Source organism: Microcebus murinus, chromosome 32 (assembly GCF_040939455.1).
Source record: "Microcebus murinus isolate Inina chromosome 32, M.murinus_Inina_mat1.0, whole genome shotgun sequence".
Taxonomy (NCBI): Eukaryota; Metazoa; Chordata; class Mammalia; order Primates; family Cheirogaleidae; genus Microcebus; species Microcebus murinus.
In genome coordinates, this window is record NC_134135.1 from 1601739 (window position 1) to 1625285 (window position 23547).

The 23547-nt window shown below is 46.9% G+C and overlaps 1 protein-coding gene across 1 annotated transcript; it reads left to right on the forward strand.

Moving 5' to 3' along the window:
• The first annotated feature begins 16470 nt into the window (after positions 1–16470).
• On the forward strand, positions 16471–22158 carry LOC105877214 (aurora kinase C-like). The gene is made up of 7 exons (XM_012775585.3): positions 16471–16674; positions 16825–16867; positions 18878–19069; positions 19429–19567; positions 20726–20874; positions 21482–21656; positions 21856–22158. Exons 1-7 carry the CDS (start codon positions 16626–16628, stop codon positions 22012–22014), a joined length of 906 nt encoding a protein of 301 aa, XP_012631039.1. The 5' UTR covers positions 16471–16625; the 3' UTR covers positions 22015–22158.
• The last annotated feature ends 1389 nt before the right edge of the window (positions 22159–23547 follow it).

Sequence of the window (23547 nt, forward strand, 5' to 3'; positions counted from 1 at the left end):
CAGAGCCAGACTCTGTCTCAAAAAAAAAAAAAAAAAAAAAAAAAATTAGAAACTTTCAAAGCAAATTTTTATTATAAATAAATAAAAGATCTACTCTCTCAAATTTTAAATAGTTTTATTAACTACAGTCAGCACACTGTACAATAGATCTCTAGCACTTATTCATCCTGCCTCAAACTCTGTACCCTTTGACCAACACCTCACACCTCCCCATTTCCCCCCATGTACAGCTTTCTGTACATTATACCTCAATAAAGTAGTTTAAAAATCAAAAAGCAAAACAAAAAACCAGTTGAGTGTTTAAGCCTATGCCTGAACTTCCAATTATAAAGCAAGTACACAGCATCACCCACCTCATTAGTTGGCCGAGTATTCATTTATTCAAACAAAAGGTCCCATCTAACACGAGGAACAATTTTAGAACTAAAGTCTCTTAGTGGCAAAGATAGGTGAGAACCCTTCCACCTGGGGCTCTTTCTCAATTTTAGTACATAATGGGGTGGGTGGGAGAAGCAGACTTCACACATACCTTCAAACACGAGTGACAGAAAAACGTGGGGGCGGCATACAAAAGTAAGTTACTTCTGCTTGGGGTCATGTGACTGTGGCACTTTTGTCAGAGGAAATATCATTTTAACCCAGAGTAGGAAGGAACCAGTCATGGGAATTTGTGGGGGGATAAAAATTCTAAGAAGAGTAAACCACCAGTATCCAAGCCCAGTGCCGAAACGAGTGCCATGTGTTTGAGGCAGAGAATGAGGCATGTATTGGATGGACACAACCTGCAACTCATACACCCTAGGATCAGACATCAGATCACAGAAGCAGTTGCAGGTTAAATTAGGATTTTTTTGGTTTGATTCCAAGTACAGCAGGAAGCTGCTCCAAGCTTTCCAGCAGGGATAGCGCACAATCTGCCATCTGGAAGCATTTTGTCACTGCTGAGGGACAACAGAGCACAGGGCAGTCCCACCAAGGAGCAGCTAAAAATTTTTCATGGCATTTGTTAAAGACAGTGAAGATGACTGTACTCAAGAGGGTTGACTGCAATGGGGGTTTTTGCCATAGGGGAGGGAAATTAGGCATAACTTTGAATACAGCAAGGCCAACTGGAGATTCATGGCCTGCCCTGAAGCAGGGATGGGTGGGAAATTACTCAGAGGCTTCAAAGCTGGGAGATTCCTGCTAAAGGCAGGTCAGGGTGATAGACATTGAGGGTGGGGGATGGGGAATTCAATCATCACCCACTAGATTCCAAGGGAGGGGGATTTTTGCTAAACGGACTCAAGTTTGGTCAAGAGGGGAGGGTCTATCCCTGCCTACTTAGGATTCTGACTTGTCCAGGTGTAAGTAGTGCCAGCCAACACCTTGGCAGCCCCTGCCACCTGCCAGGCACCAGTCAGTTTCTCAGACTTGGCTCATCCAGCCCTTATATTCCCAAATGTCCTCTTCCCCCACTTCACTGAAGAACCACCGAGGTTAGACAATCACCCAAGGTCACAGGCCAGACACTGGCTGAAGCAGGCTGTGAATCGGGCATAAGAGCTCCAGAGTGTTTCATTCAATTACTCCACCATGATGGTCATTTGATCTTGGGCACAGCTGTGGAGAAGGAATTGAATTCAGACTATACCTGGAGAGAAATCAAGAGTTTTGTTCCCTCGGGAAATAAACCCAAGCATATATTGTTAACTAATTTTTGGCCAAGCATGGTGGCTCATTCTTGTAATCCTAGCACTCTGGGAGACCGAGGCAGGAGGATTCCTTGAGCTCAGGAGTTCCAGACCAGCCTGAACAAGAGCCAGACCCTGTCTCTATGTATAGATAGAAAAAATTAGCCAAGCTGAAAAACAAAAAACAATAGAAAAAATTAGCCGGGCATGGTGGCACATGCCTGTAGTCCCAGCTACTCGGGAGGCTGAGGCAGGAGGATGGCTTGAGCCCAGGAGTTTGAGGTTGCTGTGAGCTAGGCTGACGCCACAGCAATCTAGCACGGGCAAGAGTGAGACTCTGACTCCAAAAAAAAAAAAAAAAAAAATACACAACTACTTGTAAGGCTGGTGGCAGGGGCCCCCTCCCCTCCCTAGATGGAAAAAGAAAACGCTTAGTGACCTGACCTGCCAAGGACAAACTGCCAGGCCCCACTGAGAGGAACCACACCCAGATCTCCACCTGTATTCGCTCCAGGATTCCACAATACCTCCAGCCCCTCCTATTTCTCAACGACCTTCCAAGGTCACAATAGAGAATCCCAGTTCTTCCCTCCACAAGTCCCTAGCCCCGCCCAAAGGGTATAAAAGGCCTCAGCCCCTTCAAACTGCAGCGACTTCCGGGGGCCCCCGCTCTTGGGGCCCCAGAACCTGGTCCACGAGTGTATAATAAAGCCACGTGGTTTGGCCCCCCTACTCTTTCTCTTTCTGTGTCTCTTTTCTTTTTGCCACCGCCAAAAAACCTTACACTACTTTTTGATAAGGGCTTGGAGAATACACAATGGGGAAAGAGCAGTCTCTTCAATAAATGGTGCTGGGAAAACTGGATATCCACACGTAAAAGAATGAACCTGGGGCCTATTTCACACCGTACACAAAAGTCAGCTCAAAACAGACAAAAGACAGACCTGAATCCACAAGAATCCTGGGGAAAAAAAAAAAAAACGAAAAACATGTTTTCATGGAGAGTGCCCTTTGACCTTTGTCCCTTCAACCGGTCAGGCATAAGAGTACCTGGCTGAAGGCAGCAGCACAGCAAGAGACCAGCCAGGCCTGGTGGGGTCAAGCTGCCAGACTTCGCTGTGAGGGGACAAAGCCAGCTGAAGTGTCCCTGTACCTCAGGGTGAACATCCTGCTCTAAAACAGAAGGCTGCCATCCCGGCTTTAGCAGGCACTCAGACTGCACTGTCACACCCCTAGTCACTTCATTAGCATCTCGAGGTTTTCAGCAAATCCTGATGACCACTTAAACTTTTCCTGCCCTCGGGTAAGCAACTTTTTTTTTTTTCCATTTTTCTCCAGGTAAAATTCACATAACAAAGTCAACCATTTTAAAGTGAACAATTAAATGGCCTTTAGTGCATTCACAGTGTGATACAACCTCCACCCCAGTCCAGTTCCCAAGTATTTTCCTCACCCCAGAAGGAAACCTCTTTCCTATAGAGCAGGCACTCCTGTTGCTTCTCCCCCAGCCCCCAACAACCATTAACCACTGCGGTATGACAGCCACAGATGAAGATGAACGCCCACAGCCCAGCGTCGCCTTTAGCTGACAGCCGTGATATCAAAAAAATTTGATAAATTTTTCATTTATCAAAATAAAATTGTGAACACTTAAAAATAATGTAATGAAAACATATGTATATGTTACCTATTCTGATTTACAAATAAAGCTGCCTGTAAAGTAAAACAAGCTTTCAGTGCTTTCAAGCTTTCAAGCTTTCAGCTGCCTGTAAAGTAAAACAAGCTTTCCTCATCACACAAGAGCAAAATGGATTCGTCGTCAATGCACAGCACAAACTACCGTGGGGACTGAGAGTGCCGGCTGTGGGCAAGGTGTCGCGGCCAGTGAGCGCCATACTGAAGTGGCTAAACTGCTCCTATCCCTATACATTTTCCTGTTCTGGAAGTTTCATATAAATAGTACCTTACTTTACATACAAAAGTTAACTCAAATGAATCCTAACATTTTAAGGTATTCACGAGCTGCCTTGAGTTTTATGCAGGCTTAAGAAAAATGACATTTTTCTAATGAGTGTTTCATCCTCTGATTAACAGAAACAACTATGACCATATCCCCACCTGTCCTCCCTCAAAAGTCAAAGAACCACTGCTTAAGATCCTCAAGCCTTTTCTTTTTTTGAGACAGAGTCTCACTCTGTTGCCCGGGTTAGAGTGCCATGGTGTCAGCCTAGCTCACAGCAACCTCCAACTCCTGGGCTCAAGTGATCCTCCTGCCTCAGCCTCCCAAGTAGCTGGGACTACAGGCATGCACCACCATGCCCGGCTAATTTTTTCTCTATATTTTTAGTTGGCCAATTAATTTCTTTCTATTTTTAGTAGAGACAGGGTCTTGATCAGGCTGGTTTCGAACTCCTGATCTTGAGCCATCCTCCCGCCTTGGCCTCCCAGAGTGCTAGGATTACAGGCGTGAGCCACCGTGCCCAGCCTTTTCTAGTTTTCAGAGTTTCTTGGCTCCATCTATGATGTAAATTTTAACTCACATTACTAAAACTAAACGGATAAATACATTAGAAATTTAAAATGGTTTATCTGAATAACTTGTTTCATATATTTCCCATTTCTTCCCTTTTTAAAAGTGATGATGGCAACTATGCATACCCCATAAAGGGTTAAATGAGCTCATTGTGTCAGGACCTTCATTCAAAGCATGAGGAAGGGAAATATGGGAGGTTAAGCAATTGCCAATTTCAAACAGCTGTTAAGTGTTGAAGCCAATAGTCTAAGCCTTGCAGTTTTATTCTAGAACCTGTGAATTCAATTCCTGTTAATTGGGGCAAATGACTATAATTCTAACATCCAATAATCACACAGGAGAAATTAAGGACAATTTAGAAAAGTCAATTAACAAAGAATAAGTATTCTGTTGCACTAGCAGATGTATTATATGAAATGTGTCAAAACCTGATGGACTGTCAAGGCTGGCGATCCCTATACGACACTCACTGTATAATTACAGTGGAAAGAAAAGCTATATTGCAATATGATTATAATTGCCGCAACGAAAAGGATCTTATCTGTAAATAGTACACATATACTACTTTCCCCCCTCCTCACTACTGCACTTGACTAGTCTTAAAAGTATAATAAAAATAAATAGTACATATACAGTACACTCAAACGTGCAGTGGTTGTGTTTATATGGCTGTGCTATGGGAGATTATTTTTTCCTCTCTTTCCGGACACACTTCCAAGCTAAGTTTGGGAGGTTCTCCTATGGGGAGATTATTATGACTAGTCTTGACTTTCCAGTCTTTAATTACGTGCGTTTTATTTGTATGAGGACTTATTTTTTTTTTTTTTTTTTGAGACAGAGTCTCGCTTTGTTGTCCAGGCTAGAGTGAGTGCCGTGGCGTCAGCCTAGCTCACAGCAACCTCAAACTCCTGGGCTCGAGTGATCCTTCTGCCTCAGCCTCCCGAGTAGCTGGGACTACAGGCATGCGCCACCATGCCCGGCTAATTTTTTATATACATATCAGTTGGCCAATTAATTTATTTCTATTTTTATAGTAGAGACGGGGTCTTGCTCTTGCTCAGGCTGGTTTGGAACTCCTGACCTTGAGCAATCCGCCCGCCTCGGCCTCCCAGAGAGCTAGGATTACAGGCGTGAGCCACCTCGCCCGGCCTGTATGAGGACTTATTTAACTGAAGAGGCAACTAGATTCTGGAAACCTGTCAGAAGGACCAGAGAATATTCTTTGTGTTCAGCAAAGTCTTAAGAGCAGTTTCAGGAGACTGGTGGGATGAGAAGAAGCTGAATTGCCAAGGGGAGAAATGGAGAGATGTTGGTTACAGCATACCGATGTTCAGTGAGGTAAGATGAAAAAGTTCTGATAATCTAATGTACAGCATGGTGACTATAGTTAATAATGTTGGATATTATAGTTGAAATGTCCTAAGAGAATAGAACTTGTGTTCTCCACACATATGTAACATGTGCAGTGACGGTATGTGAACCTAATTGTGGTAAATTTTTCACTATGCATAACACACTGTACATCTTAAATGTATACAATTTTATTTATTATTTATGTATTTATTTTTTTGAGACAGAGTCTCACTCTGTTGCCCAGGCTAGAGTGCCATGGTGTCAGCTTAGCTCACAGCAACCTCAAATTCCTGGGCTCCAAGTCTCCAAGTCAAGATAGCTCATGTATTTTCTTTTCAGCTCAAGTATAACTGACAATTTAAAATCGTATACATCGGCTGGGCGCGGTGGCCTATAATCTCGCCTATAATCCTAGCACTCTGGGAGGCTGACACAGGCGGATCGCTCAAGGTCAGGAGTTCGAAACCAGCCTGAGCAAGAGCGAGACCCCGTCTCTACTAAAAATAGAAATAAATTGGTCAACTAAAAATATAGAGGAAAAAATTAGCTGGGCATAGTGGCACATGCCTGTAGTCCCAGCTACTTGGGAAGCTGAGGCAGAAGGATCGCTTGAGCCCCGGAGTTTAAGGTTGCTGTGAGCTAGGCTGATGCCACGGCACTCTAGCCAAAGCAACAAAGACTCTGCCTCAAAAATAAAATAAAATTGTATACATTTAAAGCCAGGCATGGTGGCTCACACCTGTATTACTAGCACTCTGGGAGACCGATGCTGGAGGATCACTTAAGGTCAGGATTTTGAGACCAGCTTGAGCAAGAGTGAGACCTGTTCTCTACTAAAAATAGAAAAATTAGCTGGACAACTAGAAATATATAGAAAAAATTAGCCAGGCATGGTGGTGCATACCTGTAGTCCCAGCTACTCTGGGTGGCTGAGGCAGGAGGATTGCTTGAGCCCAAGAGTTTGCTGTCGCTGTGAGCTAGGCTGATGTCACAGCACTCTAAACCCAGGCAAGAGAGTGAGACTCAGTCTCACAAAAAAAAAAAAAGAAAAGAAAAGAAAAGAAAAGAAAAGAAAGGAAAAAAACCCGAATGTTGTAAGTATAAATGAGACGTGAAGGTGGGTAGCTGTGTGGATCACCTAAGAGATAGATTGATGGTGAAAACTAGGCTGGCTATGAAAAATTAGGCCGGGCGCGGTGGCTCACGCCTGTAATCCTAGCACTCTGGGAGGCCGAGGCGGGCGGATTGCTTGAGGTCAGGAGTTCGAAACCAGCCTGAGCAAGAGCGAGACCCCGTCTCTACTATAAATAGGAATAAATTAATTGGCCAAGTAATACATACAGAAAAAATTAGCCGGGCATAGTGGCACATGCCTGTAGTCCCAGCTACTCAGGAGGCTGAGGCAGGAGGATTGCTTGAGCCCAGGAGTTTGAGGTTGCTGTGAGCTAGGCTGACGCCACGGCACTCACTCTAGCCAGGGCAACAGAGTGAGACTCTGTCTCAAAAAAAAAGAAAGAAAAATCAAGCACATTGAGACTTTTCAGGGGTGATGCTGGAACCTCAGCTTCCTGTGACTCAGGTTACGCAGTTGTAATTACATGTGTTAGACGGACTGTGGTCATTGCTGTGGGGGGAGCCCTGGCACAAAGAGGGGCTTGACCTGAAACCCCAGTAACCCATTGAGGTCTGACACCCCAACATTCAAAGAAAGGGAGCAGGAATTTTATCATAGAGACAGTGGAGAAAGAGACAAAAAAAGGCAAGTTGCAGAACTGTTACTTACCTTCCCAACACCTGGCACGACTCCTCTGAGGGCAATAGGCACAGCAAGCTCGGATACAAGGCTTTCTCTTTTTGCTCAAGGTCTGTGATTGGCCCTAGGGACCCAATCTCCTATTACATAGAACTTCCTGTATCCACCCTGATTACTGATAGGAGGAGACTATTTCCTCTACCTGAGTTTCTTGTTCCCCTACACCTGTAGTTCTGAATTTTGGCTGCATTTCTGCCCCACCCCCACCTGTTGTGCCCCCTCGTTGTTTTTTTTTTTGTTTTGTTTTGGTTTTTTTTGGCTGCATGTTAAACTCACCTGTCCAGGGCATCATCTACTGTATGGATGCCCAGAGATTCTGGTTCATAGGTCAAATGCCCTAATCAGTCCAGACATTGGGATTCTTTAAGGAGTTCCAGATAATGGTAATTGCAGCCCGGTTTGAGAACCATTACTTAGAACCTGCAGCTGTGACTGGCTGCCTTCTCCTTTCATACGGGTATATTAAAAATCCATCCACATTTAATATTAAAGATCAGTGACACATTAAATACCAGACACATTAAATACCAGCCTGAGCAACATAGCAAGACTCCGTCTCTACAAAAAATTTTAAAAATTAGCCGGGCAGGCCGGGCGCGGTGGCTCACGCCTGTAATCCTAGCTCTCTGGGAGGCCGAGGTGGGCGGATTGCTCGAGGTCAGGAGTTCGAAACCAGCCTGAGCAAGAGCGAGACCCTGTCTCTACTATAAATAGAAAGAAATTAATTGGCCAACTAATATATACAAAAAATTAGCCGGGCATGGTGGCACATGCCTGTAGTCCCAGCTACTTGGGAGGCTGAGGCAGGAGGATCCCTTGAGCCCAGGAGTTTGAGGTTGCTGTGAGCTAGGCTGACGCCACGGCACTCACTCTAGCCTGGGCAACAAAGCGAGACTCTGTCTCAAAAAAAAAAAAAAAAAAAAAAAAAAAAAAAAAATTAGCCGGGCATAGGCTGGGCGCGGTGGCTCACGCCTGTAATCCTAGCACTCTGGGAGGCCGAGGCGGGCGGATTGCTCGAGGTTGGGAGTTCGAAACCATCCTGAGCAAGACCCTGTCTCTACTAAAAATAGAAAGAAATTAATTGACCAACTAAAAATATATATACAAAAAATTAGCCGGGCATGGTGGTGGATACCTGTAGTCCCAGCTACTTGGGAGGCTGAGGCAGGAGGATCGCTTGAGCCCAGGAGTTTGAGGTTGCTGTGAGCTAGGCTGACGCCACGGCACTCACTCTAGCCAGGGCAACAAAAAGTGAGACTCTGTCTCAAAAAAAAAAAAAAAATTAGCCGGGCATAGTGGCACACCTCTAGTCCAAGCTACTCAGGAGGCTGAGGCAGGAGGATTGCTTGAATTGTTTGAGGTTACAGTGAGCTGTGATCACTCATTGCTTTAGCCTGGGCAACAGAGTGAGACCCAGTTTCTAAATAAATAGATAAATAAATAAAAAACACATCAAAGGAACCAAGTTCGTCAGTTTTACATTTGCAATATTAATTTTGTAGACTTAAGTAAGACTAAAATTTTGCATTTTGCAACTCTTTTTATGTTCTAGAACACATATATCTATATCTATGTTTCTATCTACTGATGAGCTCAAATTTAAAGCATCTCCAGACCAATAAAATATACAATAAGTTTAATACAATAAAATAGTTTCATACACTATTTTTGTAAAAATATAACACAGAAAATATATTGTTACAGCAAGTGTTACAGCCAGTGGTTCTGACAAACCAAGTGGCACACAGAGAGTTGGAGAATCAGGGTTTATTCATGAGTGGGCTCAGAGGGGTCTGGCCACCAAATTCTGGGTCCAGTATGCCCAATTTTTCCCACTTTCATGGTGGTCCGAGGGGTGGGGTCTCAGGTGGCTAATGAGGCCGGTAATAGGTTAATATTATGTTGATGAGCCACATAATAGGTTAGTATTATGCTGATGAGCCAGCTAATAGGTTAGTGTGATGTTGATGAAGGTCTTCCAAGGGGTGGGGTCTCAGGTGGCTGGTGCCTCAAGTAATAGATGGGGGTCTTCTTTGTCAATATTACAAAATAATTAAAAATGTAATTAATCCAGAAACACAAAGTTATGTGTGCTAGAAGGCTAACATTCAATGAGTCATGATGGCAAACAACAGAATTAAAGAACAAGGTAGTTACGACTGACTTTGGTCAATTACTTTGCACAGTAATTCAGCCATTCAATCTGGAATCCTGCCTCCAAAAATGAAGGAAAAGAGCAAAAGAAGAAAGATGGAGAGGAGTGGTCTCTAAGGTTCTGTAAGGTTCTGTGAACTAAAATAAAATTTTAAGCCCCCGCTTCCAATGGCTGACTGAATGGACCCCCTGTAGCCAAAGGAATATAATAAAACTAAATTGCCTGCCAGGAGGAGGGAGGTCAGGCATGCCTCATCATGCCCCCCTCCCTTCTTGGGGACATTCTTTGTAACTCATTAACAGGCCTAAGGGTATACAAGACAAACCTGCGGGTCTTCAGTTTACACAACAAAATCTATGTCCGGTGGCTCTTCTCTGATAAATAGCTCCTTAAGTAGAAACATTCCAAGCCTTTAGACAAAGCTTCCTGTCTTTAGCCAATTACAAGTAAAAGAATCTTTAAACCCACCTATAACCTGTAAGCCCCCTGATTCGAGATGGCCCTCCTTTTTGGTCAAACCAATGTATGCCTTCCACGTTTTTTTTTTTTTTTTGGAGATGGAGTCTCACTCTGTTGCCTGGGCTAGAGTACCATGGTGTCAGCCTAACTCACAGCGACAGCACACTCCTGGGCTCAAGTAATACCCCTGCCTCAACCACCCAGAGTAGCTGGGATTACAGGTATGCGCCACCATGCCTGGCTAATTTTTTCTATATATTTCTAGTTGTCCAGCTAATTTCTTTCTATTTTTAGTAGAGAACAGGTCTCACTCTTGCTCAAGCTGGTCTCGAAATCCTGACCTTAAGTGATCCTCCAGCATCGGTCTCCCAGACTGCTAGTAATACAGGTGTGAACCACCATGCCTGGCTTTAAATGTATACAATTTTATTTTATTTTTGAGGCAGAGTCTTTGTTGCCCTGGCTAGAGTGCCGTGGCATCAGCCTAGCTCACAGCAACCTCAAACTCCTGGTCAGGAAGATCAAGCATCTCCCTACCTCAGCCTCCCGAGTAACTGGGACTACAGGAATGCGTAAGTAGTCTGGCTAATTTTTTCTATATATATTAGTTGGCCAATTGATTTCTTTCTATTTATAGTAGAAATGGGGGTCTTGCTCTTGCTCACGCTGGTTTTGAACTCCTGACCTAGAGCAATCCACCTGCCTCAGCCTCCCAGAGTGCTACAATTACAGGTGTGAGCCACCGCTCCCAGCCTCACCCATGTTTTTCCACTAATGTCCTTCTGTTGCAGGATCCATTCCAGGACAGCATGTTTTATTTAATATTTAATCATGTTATATCTTAGTCTTTTCCCATCTGTGACAGTGGCTCTGTCATTTCTTGTTTTTCTTGATCCCAGGCACTTTTGACAAGTCCTCATTAGGTATTTTATACAATGTCTTTCAACTAGCATTTACCTGTGGTTTTTTTTTTTTTTTTATGATTGCATTAGAGTTGTGGGTTTAGGGGAAGAACATCTGAGTGGCAAAGTGTCCCTGTTGCATCGTACTAGGTGGTACAGGATGTCCACACAAATAATCCCTAATGATGCTAACCTTGATCACCTGGTGAGGGTGTTATCTGCCAGGTTTCTCCCATGGAGTTACTGCTTTTCTCTTTTCACACTTAGTCACTAAGTCCAGGTAACTCAAAGGCAAGGGAATCTAACTCCCACGCCTGAAGAAGGAGTATCTACATACTCTATTTGCAGTTCTTCTTTAGGAAGATTTGCCTCAACTCCCCTCTTTATTTTTTTTTTTTTTTTTTTTTTTTTTTTTGAGACAGAGTCTCACTTTGTTGTCCAGGCTAGAGTGAGTGCCGTGGCGTCAGCCTAGCTCACAGCAACCTCAAACTCCTGGGCTTGAGTGATCCTTCTGCCTCAGCCTCCCGAGTAGCTGGGACTACAGGCATGTGCCACCATGCCCGGCTAATTTTTTATATATATATCAGTTGGCCAATTAATTTCTTTCTATTTATAGTAGAGACGGGGTCTCGCTCTTGCTCAGGCTGGTTTTGAACTCCTGACCTTGAGCAATCCGCCCGCCTCGGCCTCCCAAGAGCTAGGATTACAGGCGTGAGCCACAGCGCCCGGCCTCCCCTCTTTATTTATGAAAGAGCATTATTGTTTTATTTTTAAAAATCAAATAAATATAAATCTCATAAGATGAACTTTGTGTTTTGTTCATCTTTCATACACATGGGGTGATGAGAAGTGAGCCTCTGTGTAATGTCCTGTAGTGATTGTCTGAGATGAGGCAGGAGGGCCAAATGCCTTCAGGGAGTGAGAGAGAATGAGTCTGAGTGAAGCCTGAAGGGTGAGAGGGAAGAGAGGGGGAGAGAGAGGAGACCAGGGAGCTGGCAAACGCTCATCCTGTCTGTGCCTGCCGTGTTTCCCCGAAAATAAGACCTACCCATAAAATAAGCCCTAGCAGGATTTCTAAGCATTTGTGCTATATAAGCCCTACCCCGAAAATAAGCCCTAGTGATGGGCGTGGCTACGCAGCATGCGCTGCACAACCCACCAACAAGGTTGGCTCCCCCTGTCAGGTCTCGGCCATCCTGTGCGTGCTGTAAGCTGAGGCTTTGAGGGTAAAATAACACATCCCCTGAAAATAAGCCCTAGAGTGTCTTCTTGAGGAAAAAAAATTACAAGACTGTGTCTTATTTTTGGGACATGGTATTAGTGGCCCAGTCAGGAGCCCTTTCCCTACCTTCCCTGTTCCTGGCCAGGCTGCTTTCGTCTTACAGAAGAAAGGCTAAAAGGCCACCTACCTTGGTGGGGACATTGCCTCAGTCTTGCACAAAGTGACTAGACAGAACAACTACTGTGGTGCTTCTGGAAAAATTGTCCTCCATGATAAGAAAGAACCCGGGCACAGTTGGAATCTTCATCTGTACCTTCCTTTTTTTCTTTAGACATATTTGAATAAGGTCGTGGTGTGCAGTGGTGTTGCCATCTTGTGACCAGTGGAGGAAAGCCAGTACTCTGAAGATAGTATGGAGGTTGATGAGAAAAATCCTGGATCCTTCCTGACATCTTAAGGTATTGAACAAACCCTGGAAATTGTAGCTTCTATTTCTGTGAGATAATTAAAAACAAACAAATCCTTGGCGTTTAAGTAATTTATAGATAAGTAATCTGCGTCTTGCAACTGAACTCTGTAGTAAGGGCAAATACAAAAAAAAAGTAAGAGGCTTACTTCTGTTAAAAATAAGGAGAGGGCTAGGCACAGCACGGTGGCTCATGCCTGTAATTCTAGCACTCTGGGAGGCTGAGGCAGGTGGATTGTTTGAGATCAGCCTGAGCAAGATCGAGACTCCATCTCTACTAAAAATTGAAAGAAATTAATTGGACAGCTGAAAATATATAGCCTCTGGCCAATTTTACAACCCAGGAATGGCTTTCTCAAAAGGTCTAGGAACCATCTTTTTGAAATGTGAATACCAGGGGAGTTATGTCCCCATTGCCCAGTTTCTGTAGGAGGGAGGATAGGAGCCCAACATGCTCCAAGTGCCAAAACTACCTGAGGTCATAAAGAAGTGAGAAGTTCATTTTTTTTCTTTATAGAAAGCCAATTTAAGTAATTCAGATTGTCACCCCAATTACCAAGTAAATTTAGGATGAGCTATATGTAACAACTGTTCCTGTCATGTTCTTTCTCTCTTTTTTTAGGAGTTTAGAAACAGGGAGTTTATCTTTATTTTTCATTTAATTGAAAACATGGAGAAAAATTTGTTATAGATTATAGTACCAAAGGACGAAGTGCCAAGTAATGTCTTTAAAACAGCTACAGATAAATATTCAAATAATTAAAATTAACCCAATACAGTGTAGTTTATTTTTATCCCACTGTTTGGTTCTACGGGAAAGGCTTTTTTTTTTTTTTTGAGACATAGTCTCACTTTGTTGCCCTGGCTAGAGTGAGGGCCGTGGTGTCAGCCTAGCTCACAGCAACCTCAGACTCCTGGGCTCAAGCGATCCTCCTGCCTCAGCCTCCCGAGTAGCTGGGACTACAGGCATGTGCCACCATGCCCAGCTAATTTTTTCTATATATATTAGTTGGCCAATTAATTTCTTTCTATTTATAGTAGAGACGGGGTCTTGCTCTTGCTCAGGCTGGTTTCGAACTCCTGACCTCGAACGATCTGCCAGCCTCGGCCTCCCAGAGTGCTAGGATTATAGGCGTGAGCCACCGCGCCCGGCCCTGGGAATGCATCTATGACAATTTATAGTGGACTGGAAAACCCATGATTACTACATTAGAGAGGCTGCTATAGGCTTCCTGCTTCCCAGGGGCAGAGGAACCATAGTACCATAGTATGTTAACAATCAGGTATCTTGTAATCCTAGCACTCTGGGAGGCCGAGGCCGGCGGATTGCTCAAGGTCAGGAGTTCAAAACCAGCCTGAGCGAGACCCTGTCTCTACTATAAAAATAGAAAGAAATTAATTGGCCAACTAATATATATATATATATAAAATTAGCCGGGCATGGTGGCGCGTGCCTGTAGTCCCAGCTACTCGGGAGGCTGAGGCAGGAGGATTGCTTGAGCCCAGGAGTTTGAGGTTGCTGTGAGCTAGGCTGACGCCACGGCACTCAATCTAGCCTGGGGAACAGAGTGAGACTCTGTCTCAAAATAAATAAATAAATAAACAATAAATAATAACATTAACTCAAAAGTCCCAAATGTCATCATCTAATCATGTATGGGTGAGACTCTGGTTATGAGCCATCCTGTGGCAAAATTCACCTTCATTTGTGTACCTATTAAACTAGAAAACAAGCTGCTTCTAAAATACAATGGAACGGGCCAGGCGCGGTGGCTCACACCTGTAATCCTCCCTCCTCAGGGAGGCTGAGGTGGGCAGATAGTTTGAGCTCAGAAGTTTGAGACCAGTCTGAGCAGCAGTGAGACCCCATCTCTACTAAAAAATTATAAATTAGCTGGACAACTAAAACTGTATATCTAAAAAATTAGCCAGGCATGGTGGCACGTGCCTAAAGTCCCAGCTACTTGGGAGGCTGAGGCAGGAGGATTGCTTGAGCCCAGGAGTTTGAGGTTGCTGTGAGGTGGGCTGACGCAGTGGCACTGTAGCCCAGGCAACAGAGTGAGACTCTGTCTCAAAAAAAAAAAAAAAAAATCTATAAAATACAATGGAACAGCCACAGGATAATAGTCATAAATATTCCTATTCCCAAAAGGGAGAAAATGGAATGTAGAGAGGAGTCATCAGTCCCAAGGTGCATAAAAATCAAGCAGAAAATGTTCCAGTAGGTTTTAAGCCCTGGGAATAATCCTCTGCTGTTTGATTCCTGGCACCCATGGCTCCAAGGCTTGGGCCCAAGCCTCTGCGGTCTTTTCATGTTCTCTTACTTGAGGTTTAATTGTTAATTTTTTTTTTTTTTTTTTTTTTTTTTTTAGAGACAGGGTCTCGCTATGTTGCCCAGGCTGGAGTGCAGTGGCTATTCACAGGCGCGATCCCACTACTGATCAGCACGGGAGTTTTGACCTGCTCCGTTTCCGACCTGGGCCGGTTCACCCCTCCTTAGGCAACCTGGTGGTCCCCCGCTCCCGGGATTAATTGTTAATTTTGAGAAGATGTATGTATGTAATGGGTTGTATCTGCTTGATTATACAAAAGAGTGAGGGTTTTTTTTCTGTCTTTGTAATGTATTGCCTGAGATGTGCATCACATTCTGGTTTGCTGTTTATTCAATAATAAAACTTTTCTTCCTCTGCTACCTTCGTGAAGAGGTTTTCTGGGTTGGGAAATTTTTTTTTTTTTTTTTTGAGACAGAGTCTCACTCTGTTGCCCGGGCTAGAGTGCCACTGCGTCAGCCTAGCTCACAGCAACTTCAAACTCCTGGGCTCAAGCAATCCTCCTGCCTCAGCCTCCCGAGTAGCTGGGACTACAGGCATGTGCCACCAATGCCCAGCTAATTTTTTCTATATATTTTTAGTTGGCCAATTTCTTTCCATTTTTTAGTAGAGAGGAGGTCTTGCTCTTGGTCAGGCAGGTTTCGAACTCCTGACCTTGAGTGATCCTTCTGTGGGCTGGGAAATTTTGTTTTTGATTATATGTCCCCAGTCTGAGTGACCACACCCAAGCCCTCTCTCCTTTTTTTTGTTTCTACTCCTCAGAGCACTTACTGCTGCCATAAGTCACTTGACTCTGGTGAGGTCTTCTGGGTGAGAGGATTGTGTTTTCAATTCTATTTCTCCCGCATCTTCTCCCTGTCTAGAAGAATCCAATTCCAGATGACTTTGAAATGTCTGTATTTGCTAAGCAAATAAATATGTGGGATGATTTGTCTGAGACCCAAAATGCAAACTAATTACAGAGCCCACAAACACGGGGCCTGTGGGAGGGCAGGCCTGAGTGCTGCGGGCGCCATGGCTGCCAAGCCCGTGGCCGTGCACGTGGGGAGGTCGGGGTGCAGCTGCTCACTTTAGGGGCTCCCATGGTGCTCCGCGCGCTTGTGCGCCAAGTGCGCCAGTAGAAACGACCCCGAGGTGGGGGGAGGGTTGGGCACCTGTGGTTGGGGTTTGTGGTGGCGCACCCCGCCAGGCTCCTGACGTTGGTTTATAGTCACTCACACGACCATCTGGGTACTTGCTATACTGCGCACACACCTGTGGATTTATGGGTTTGTTTTTGCGTCCTCTCAGGCCGCCTAAGCACCTCAGCCTCTTCCCCCCCATCCCAGTCGCCACCTCAGCGTGTTTTCAGGTTCCCGCCTAGTTCTGACTCCGCCCCCTACCGTCCCATTGGTCCGGCGCTCGGGGTCCAGGCAGAAGCTCCCATTTCCATCTTTTCTATTGGGCACGCTGCCGGTGGTGTCGCAAATTTCATCCAATGGGAATCAGTCTGGAACTGCCCGCTCGGTTCCCGGGCAAGGGCGCGTGCTATAAAAGTCCTGCCCCGGGTTGCCCAGCCACCTCAGGACGCCCCGGATCCCGGAGCCTGCGGCCTTCGCAGGGACCGGCGGGTGGGTTGGAAGAACCTCTGCCTGGAAGTGACCGCCCGTCTTCAGGCGCTCGTGATCGTGAGCTCCCAGTTCCCGAGGGCTCAGGGAGGCGTCAGCTTGTCCTCACCTGATGAGTTACCCCAGGACTGTGGTGCAGGTGGGCAACCATGAGCCCGCAGGTGAGAAGGACAGGACCAGAGAAAGAGGGTGGGAAGGAAGGACTGCTGTCCGAGGTTGGGGTGCGGCGCGCGGAAGAGCGTGTGGACATCTCTCCCTCTCCCCCCTCCCCTTCCGCCCCCGCCCCCATCTTCCTCCCCTGCTCTCCGTAGGTGCAGCAGGCCGGGCCACCCCGCGGCCCAACAGCTCGACCAGGTGCGTGCCCGCGGCTTACCAGTGGGAGGGAGGAGGTGGAGCCCAGGGGGGACTCCAGGCTAGGCGTGAGGGGGGACTGGAGCCCAGGGGTGGACTCCAGGCTAGGCGTGAGGAGGGACTGGAGCCCAGGGGTGGACTCCAGGCTAGGCGTGAGGGGGGACTGGAGCCCAGGGGTGGACTCCAGGCTAGGCGTGAGGGGGGACTGGAGCCCAGGGGTGGACTCCAGGCTAGGAGTGAGGAGGGACTGGAGCCCAGGGGTGGACTCCAGGCTAGGCGTGAGGGGGGACTGGAGCCCAGGGGTGGACTCCAGGCTAGGCGTGAGGGGGGACTGGAGCCCAGGGGTGGACTCCAGGCTAGGAGTGAGGAGGGACTGGAGCCCAGGGGTGGACTCCAGGCTAGGTGTGAGGAGGGACTGGAGCCCAGGGGTGGACTCCAGGCTAGGTGTGAGGAGGGACTGGAGCCCAGGGGTGGACTCCAGGCTAAGCATGAGGGGGGACTGGAGCCCAGGGGTGGACTCCAGGCTGGGTGTGAGGAGGGACTGGAGCCCAGGGGTGGACTCCAGGCTAGGCGTGAGGAGGGACTGGAACCCAGGGGTGGACTCCAGGCTAGGCGTGAGGGGGGACTGGAACCCAGGGGTGGAATGCAGGCTAGGCGTGAGGGGGGACTGGAACCCAGGGGTGGACTCCAGGCTAGGCGTGAGGAGGGACTGGAACCCAGGGGTGGACTCCAGGCTAGGCGTGAGGGGGGACTGGAGCCCAGGGGTGGACTCCAGGCTAGGCGTGAGGAGGGACTGGAGCCCAGGGGTGGACTCCAGGCTAGGCGTGAGGAGGGACTGGAACCCAGGGGTGGACTCCAGGCTAGGCGTGAGGGGGGACTGGAACCCAGGGGTGGACTCCAGGCTAGGCGTGAGGGGGGACTGGAGCCCAGGGGTGGACTCCAGGCTAGGCGTGAGGAGGGACTGGAACCCAGGGGTGGACTCCAGGCCGGGCGTGAGGGGGGACTGGAACCCAGGGGTGGACTCCAGGCTAGGCGTGAGGGGGGACTGGAACCCAGGGGTGGACTGCAGGCTAGGCGTGAGGGGGGACTGGAACCCAGGGGTGGACTCCAGGCTAGGCGTGAGGGGGGACTGGAACCCAGGGGTGGACTCCAGGCTAGGCGTGAGGAGGGACTGGAACCCAGGAGTGGACTCCAGGCTAGGCGTGAGGAGGGACTGGAGCCCAGGGGTGGACTCCAGGCTAGGCGTGAGGAGGGACTGGAACCCAGGGGTGGACTGCAGGCTAGGCGTGAGGGGGGACTGGAACCCAGGGGTGGACTCCAGGCTAGGCGTGAGGAGGGACTGGAACCCAGGGGTGGACTCCAGGCTAGGCGTGAGGAGGGACTGGAGCCCAGGGGTGGACTCCAGGCTAGGCGTGAGGGGGGACTGGAACCCAGGGGTGGACTCCAGGGTAGGCGTGAGGGGGGACTGGAGCCCAGGGGTGGACTCCAGGCTAGGCGTGAGGGGGGACTGGAGCCCAGGGGTGGACTCCAGGCTAGGCGTGAGGGTGGACTGGAACCCAGGGGTGGACTCCAGGCTAGGCGTGAGGGGGGACTGGAGCCCCTGCAGGGGTGGACTCCAGGCTAGGCGTGAGGGGGGACTGGAGCCCAGGGGTGGACTCCAGGCTAGGCGTGAGGGGGGACTGGAGCCCAGGGGTGGACTCCAGGCTAGGCGTGAGGAGGGACTGGAGCCCAGGGGTGGACTCCAGGCTAGGCGTGAGGGGGGACTGGAGCCCAGGGGTGGACTCCAGGCTAGGCGTGAGGGGGGACTGGAGCCCAGGGGTGGACTCCAGGCTAGGCGTGAGGGGGGACTGGAGCCTGGCTCCCTGGACCCACGGCACACCCAGGCTGGGGCCAGGAGAAGGGAAGGCGGCAGAGAGAGGAGAAAGTAAAAGAGGAAGGGGGGCATTCGGGATCCCTGACTTTTCTTCCACCTGCTCTGCCTCCCGAGCTGAGGCTCTATTCTTCTCTCGTCAGGCGGCGCTTCACAATTGACGACTTTGACGTCGGGCCTCCTCTGGGCAAGGGGAAATTTGGGAATGTGTACCTGGCTCGCCTCAAGGAAAACCATTTTATTGTGGCCCTGAAGGTTCTTTTCAAGTCCCAGATAGAGAATGAAGGACTGGAGCACCAGATACGCAGGGAAATTGAAATCCAGTGGCATCTACAGTAAGGACAGTCTTGGCGTGAGATTCCCACACTGGGTCTTTACTTGTTCTCCTGTTTTCCTCTTCCATCTCTGACATATGAACCCAGCATTTGATAGCATCAAATACTACCCCCAAGAAAGCCCTTTGCTTCTACCTTTAAGATTGTTCTCTGCAGTTCATTCCAGTTACACCGTGTAAATCTCCCTCTCTGTGGCAGGCGTCCAAATCTTGATTCTGTTCTCCCTTCACTCACTCCCAGACTGAGCTGTTATTATTTTGGTCCCAGCACAATTGCCACTTGTGTGACCAATCACTGATGACAGCGTCATGTGTTGGGCCTCAGGGAAAACTATGACCCTTTTTCCATCCTTCCTTCAGACACCCTAATATCCTAAGGCTGTACAATTACTTCCATGATGCTGACCGAGTATACCTCATCCTGGAATATGCTCCAAGGGGTGAGCTCTACAAGGAGCTGCGAAAAAAGCAGAAATTTGATGAGCAGCAAACAGCCACGGTAAGGGGGGCTAGAGGCTCTGGGTCTATGAGTTTACTGTGTGCTGGTGGGGGGGGGTCTCTGTGGCTGTCATGAGTGTCCAGATTTCTTTTTTAAAAATTTATTTATTTTTTATTTATTTATTTTTTTGAGACAGAGTCTCGCTTTGTTGCCCAGGCTAGAGTGAGTGCCGTGGCTCCAGCCTAGCTCACAGCAACCTCAAATTGCTGGGCTCAAGCAATCCTTCTGCCTCAGCCTCCCAAGTAGCTGGGACTACAGGCATGCGCCACCATGCCCGGCTAATTTTCTCTGTATATGTTAGTTGGCCAATTAATTTCTTTCTATTTAGAGTAGAGACGGGGGTCTCGCTCTTGCTCAGGGTGGTTTCGAACTCCTGACCTCGAGCAATCCGCCCACCTTGGCCTCCCAGAGTGCTAGGATTACAGGCGTGAGCCACCGCGCCTGGCCAAAAATTTATTTCTGAATTTTCTGTAAATTTTATTTTTTAAATTTTCATCTATTTTTAAATTTTCTTTTAAATAAACCCTAAATGGACACATATGTAAATTTTATATAATGACACAAACATCTTATAGTTTCACATTTGAATACCCTAATTACCTTCAGTGTATCTGTAGAATATTAATAAGTAGTGTGTATAAATTTGGATTCTTTAGTTGTAAGCAACGGACTCTACCTTATGCAAAGAAACATACCAAGAGGCTGTGAAGGAGTTCACTGAATATGGATAGAACTGGCTTAGAAAGCGGTACCAAGAGATTTCTAGAAAGGGAACCACAACAATGATCTTCCAGCAGCAATGGTCAAGTCAGCTTGCTATGTCAAAATGAATGATCTATCTTTCCTCCCATTTCTTTCTCATTTCCTCCTTCCTCAAAGTCCTTTGGGAGATCATCTAAATAGCTCAGTGTAGGCTGTGTGGATACTTGCTGTGCTAGGGCAACAAGGAAGATCTGTCCACCCTATAACACAAAAAAAATGGGGGAGAGGAAATCCTTCCCCACCAATAACCATAATGCTATTAAAAGGAGGTAAAGGAGTTGAAAAGCAAAAAATAAAAGATCCCACTACAATCATAAAATTCATGAGGGGTATTCTACCTTGTAGGGAAATTGTGGCAGGCTTCACTTCCAGATTGCCTTTTCTTTGCTCACACAGATAATAGAGGAGTTGGCTGATGCCTTGATTTACTGCCGTGACAAGAAAGTGATTCACAGGGATATTAAGCCAGAAAGCCTGCTGCTGGGTTTCAGGGGTGAGGTGAAGATTGCAGATTTTGGCTGGTCTGTGCACACTCCCTCTCTGAGGTAGGTCTGGTGGTGGTGGTTGGTGGGCCCCGAGTACTAGTTAGAAATGATCCATTTTAATTTATTCCACAAGTAAGACCCAGATACCAACCTGGGTTTATATTTGAATGTTGCTTTTTTTCAAATTAGTATTTTATTTTTAAATTTTATTTTGTTTATACATGTTTTAGAGACAGGGACTCACTCTGTCACTCAGGCTGGAGGGAAGTGGCGTGACCATAGCTCACTGCTCATAGCAGCCTTGAACTCCTAGCTTAAGTGATCTTTGTGCCTCAGCCTCCCCAGTAGTTGGGATTACAGGCATGTGCCACCACGCCCCACCGACTTACTGCCCAGGCTCCAAATCTTTCTTGATGCTGAGAATATTCTTGTGGAACCATTCTGGATCATAAGCTAAATAATTATATGAATAATTCCAAATAATGGATTTAGTAGGTCCTAGTACTTGCCTTCTCTTAACCTTGGTCTATTTAAAAAGTCTGTTTCCAAACCCCTGTGCTCAGGAGAGGACTGTTCAGGATGTCCTAAGTTCTCACTGGAAGCTGGGAAGGAGGATTTCCCTCAGTCTGGGCTTCTGCTCAGTGTTCCCTTCTTTGCCTTCCTCTAGGTCAAAGACAAGGTGTGGACCACTGGACTACTTGCCTCCAGAAATGATCGAGGGGAGAAGATATGCTGCGAAGATGGATCTGTGGTGCATTGGCGTGCTCTGCTATGAGCTGCTGGTGGGAAATCCACCCTTTGAGAGCGCCTCCCACAATGAGACCTACAGACGCATCCTCAAGGTGGGATGGTCACCCTTTGGGCATTCGTAGGGGAGCTGGTTGGCTGCTGGACCTGTAGGGACCGGGGCACACACATAAGGTTGTCTACTAAGGTCCAGAGTGCCTTGAAGGGACTCAAACAAACAAACAAAAAAACCGGGAAGAATATTAACCAAAGAAACTAACCGAACTTCTCTTTCTTCTTTCTTGGCTTCAACAGGTAGATGTGAGGTTCCCCCTGTCAATGCCTTTGGGAGCCCAGGACTTGATCTCCAGGCTTCTCAGATACAACCCCCAGGATCGGCTGCCTCTGGCCCAGATCCCGAAGCACCCCTGGGTCCAGGCCCATTCTCGGAGTGTGCTGCCTCCCTGTGCTTAGGTGGCTTCCTGAGCCCTGTCTGCTTCTGTTCCTTGTTGTTTGTTTAGGGAGCTCTCTTGGCTTTGCTACTTCATCTGTTTTGTTTCTTCTCTTTTAAGATGCACAATGATAATTAATAAAAGTTGAATAATTTTGCATTCCTAACTAGTACTCAGGGTCCTCCCACCACCAGACCTACCTCAGAGAGGAAGTGTGCGCAGCACAGCCAAAATCTGCAATTTCACCTCGCCCCTGAATCTCAGCAGCAGGTTTTCTGGCTTAATATCCCAGTGAATCACTTTCTTATCATGGAAGTAAGTGCTTACATCTTTATGCTTTCTAGCTTCATCCTTAGTTTTTTTGAGTTAATATTTCAATTGAACATTTGAAAATTCCTAATTGACTGGTTCATACATATGAACCCTGCAATTTATACATGTTAGGTCCTTAATAAACTCACATCGCTGGGCACAGTTTGGGAAGACAAATATAGAAAAATCACTAGGGCCACAACAGTGACTGGCAGGATATATGTTTACATAACAAAAACTCTGACATGCTTTACATCAGGGATTGAAAAGTGTCTCCAATATGTATATAGTTTTCCTCACCTGCACTAATTTCAGACATTCTGGACTCTCATGGCAGAGTATGTAAACATCTTTTTGTTTTGTTTTGAGACAGGAGCTTGCTCTGTTGCCTGGGCTAGAGTGCAGTGGCATCATCTTGGTTCACTGCAACCTCAAACTTCTGGGCTGAAGTGATTCTCCTGCCTCAGCCTTCTGAGTAGCTGGAGTAAAGGCACATGCTACCATGTTCAGTTAATTTAAAAAAATTTTTTTGTAGAGATGAGAGTCTCACTATGTTGCTCTGGCTGTTCTTGAACTCCTGGCCTCAAGAAATCCTCCTGCCTTAGTCTCCCAAAGTGCTGGATTTACAAGCATGAACCACTACACCTGCCCTACATATCTTTTTAAATTTTTCCCCCAGAAGCATAGATTGAAGTTGCCCTGAATATAGACTCTCGAGAATATAAACATTTTTTTTTTTGAGACAGTCTCGCTGTGTTGCCCAGGCTAGAGTGAGTGCTGTGGCATCAGCCTAGCTCACAGCAACCTCAAACTCCTGGTCTCATGCAATCCTGCTGCCTCAGCCTCCTGAGTAGCTGAGACTACAGGCATGTGCCACCATGCCTGGCTATTTTTTTATATATGTATTAGTTGGTCAAGTAATTTCTATTTATAGTAGAGATGGGGTCTCGCTCTTGTTCAGGCTGGTTTTGAACTCCTGACCTTGAGCAATCCACCTGCCTCGGCCTCCCAGAGTGCTGGGATTACCACCGTACTCGACCAAACATCTTTAATATCTGTTTTACAGCTTAATCCAAAACCACTTAATTTAACCCTAAGGGACATACACACGTGAAAAGGGAAATTATAAGTCTTCCAAATTGTGCAAAATACTATTGTCAATTATGAATAACAGTGTTCCTTGTATGCTAATTAAGCCACATTTATCCATAATCTCTTTTTACTTTATTTATTTATTTATTTA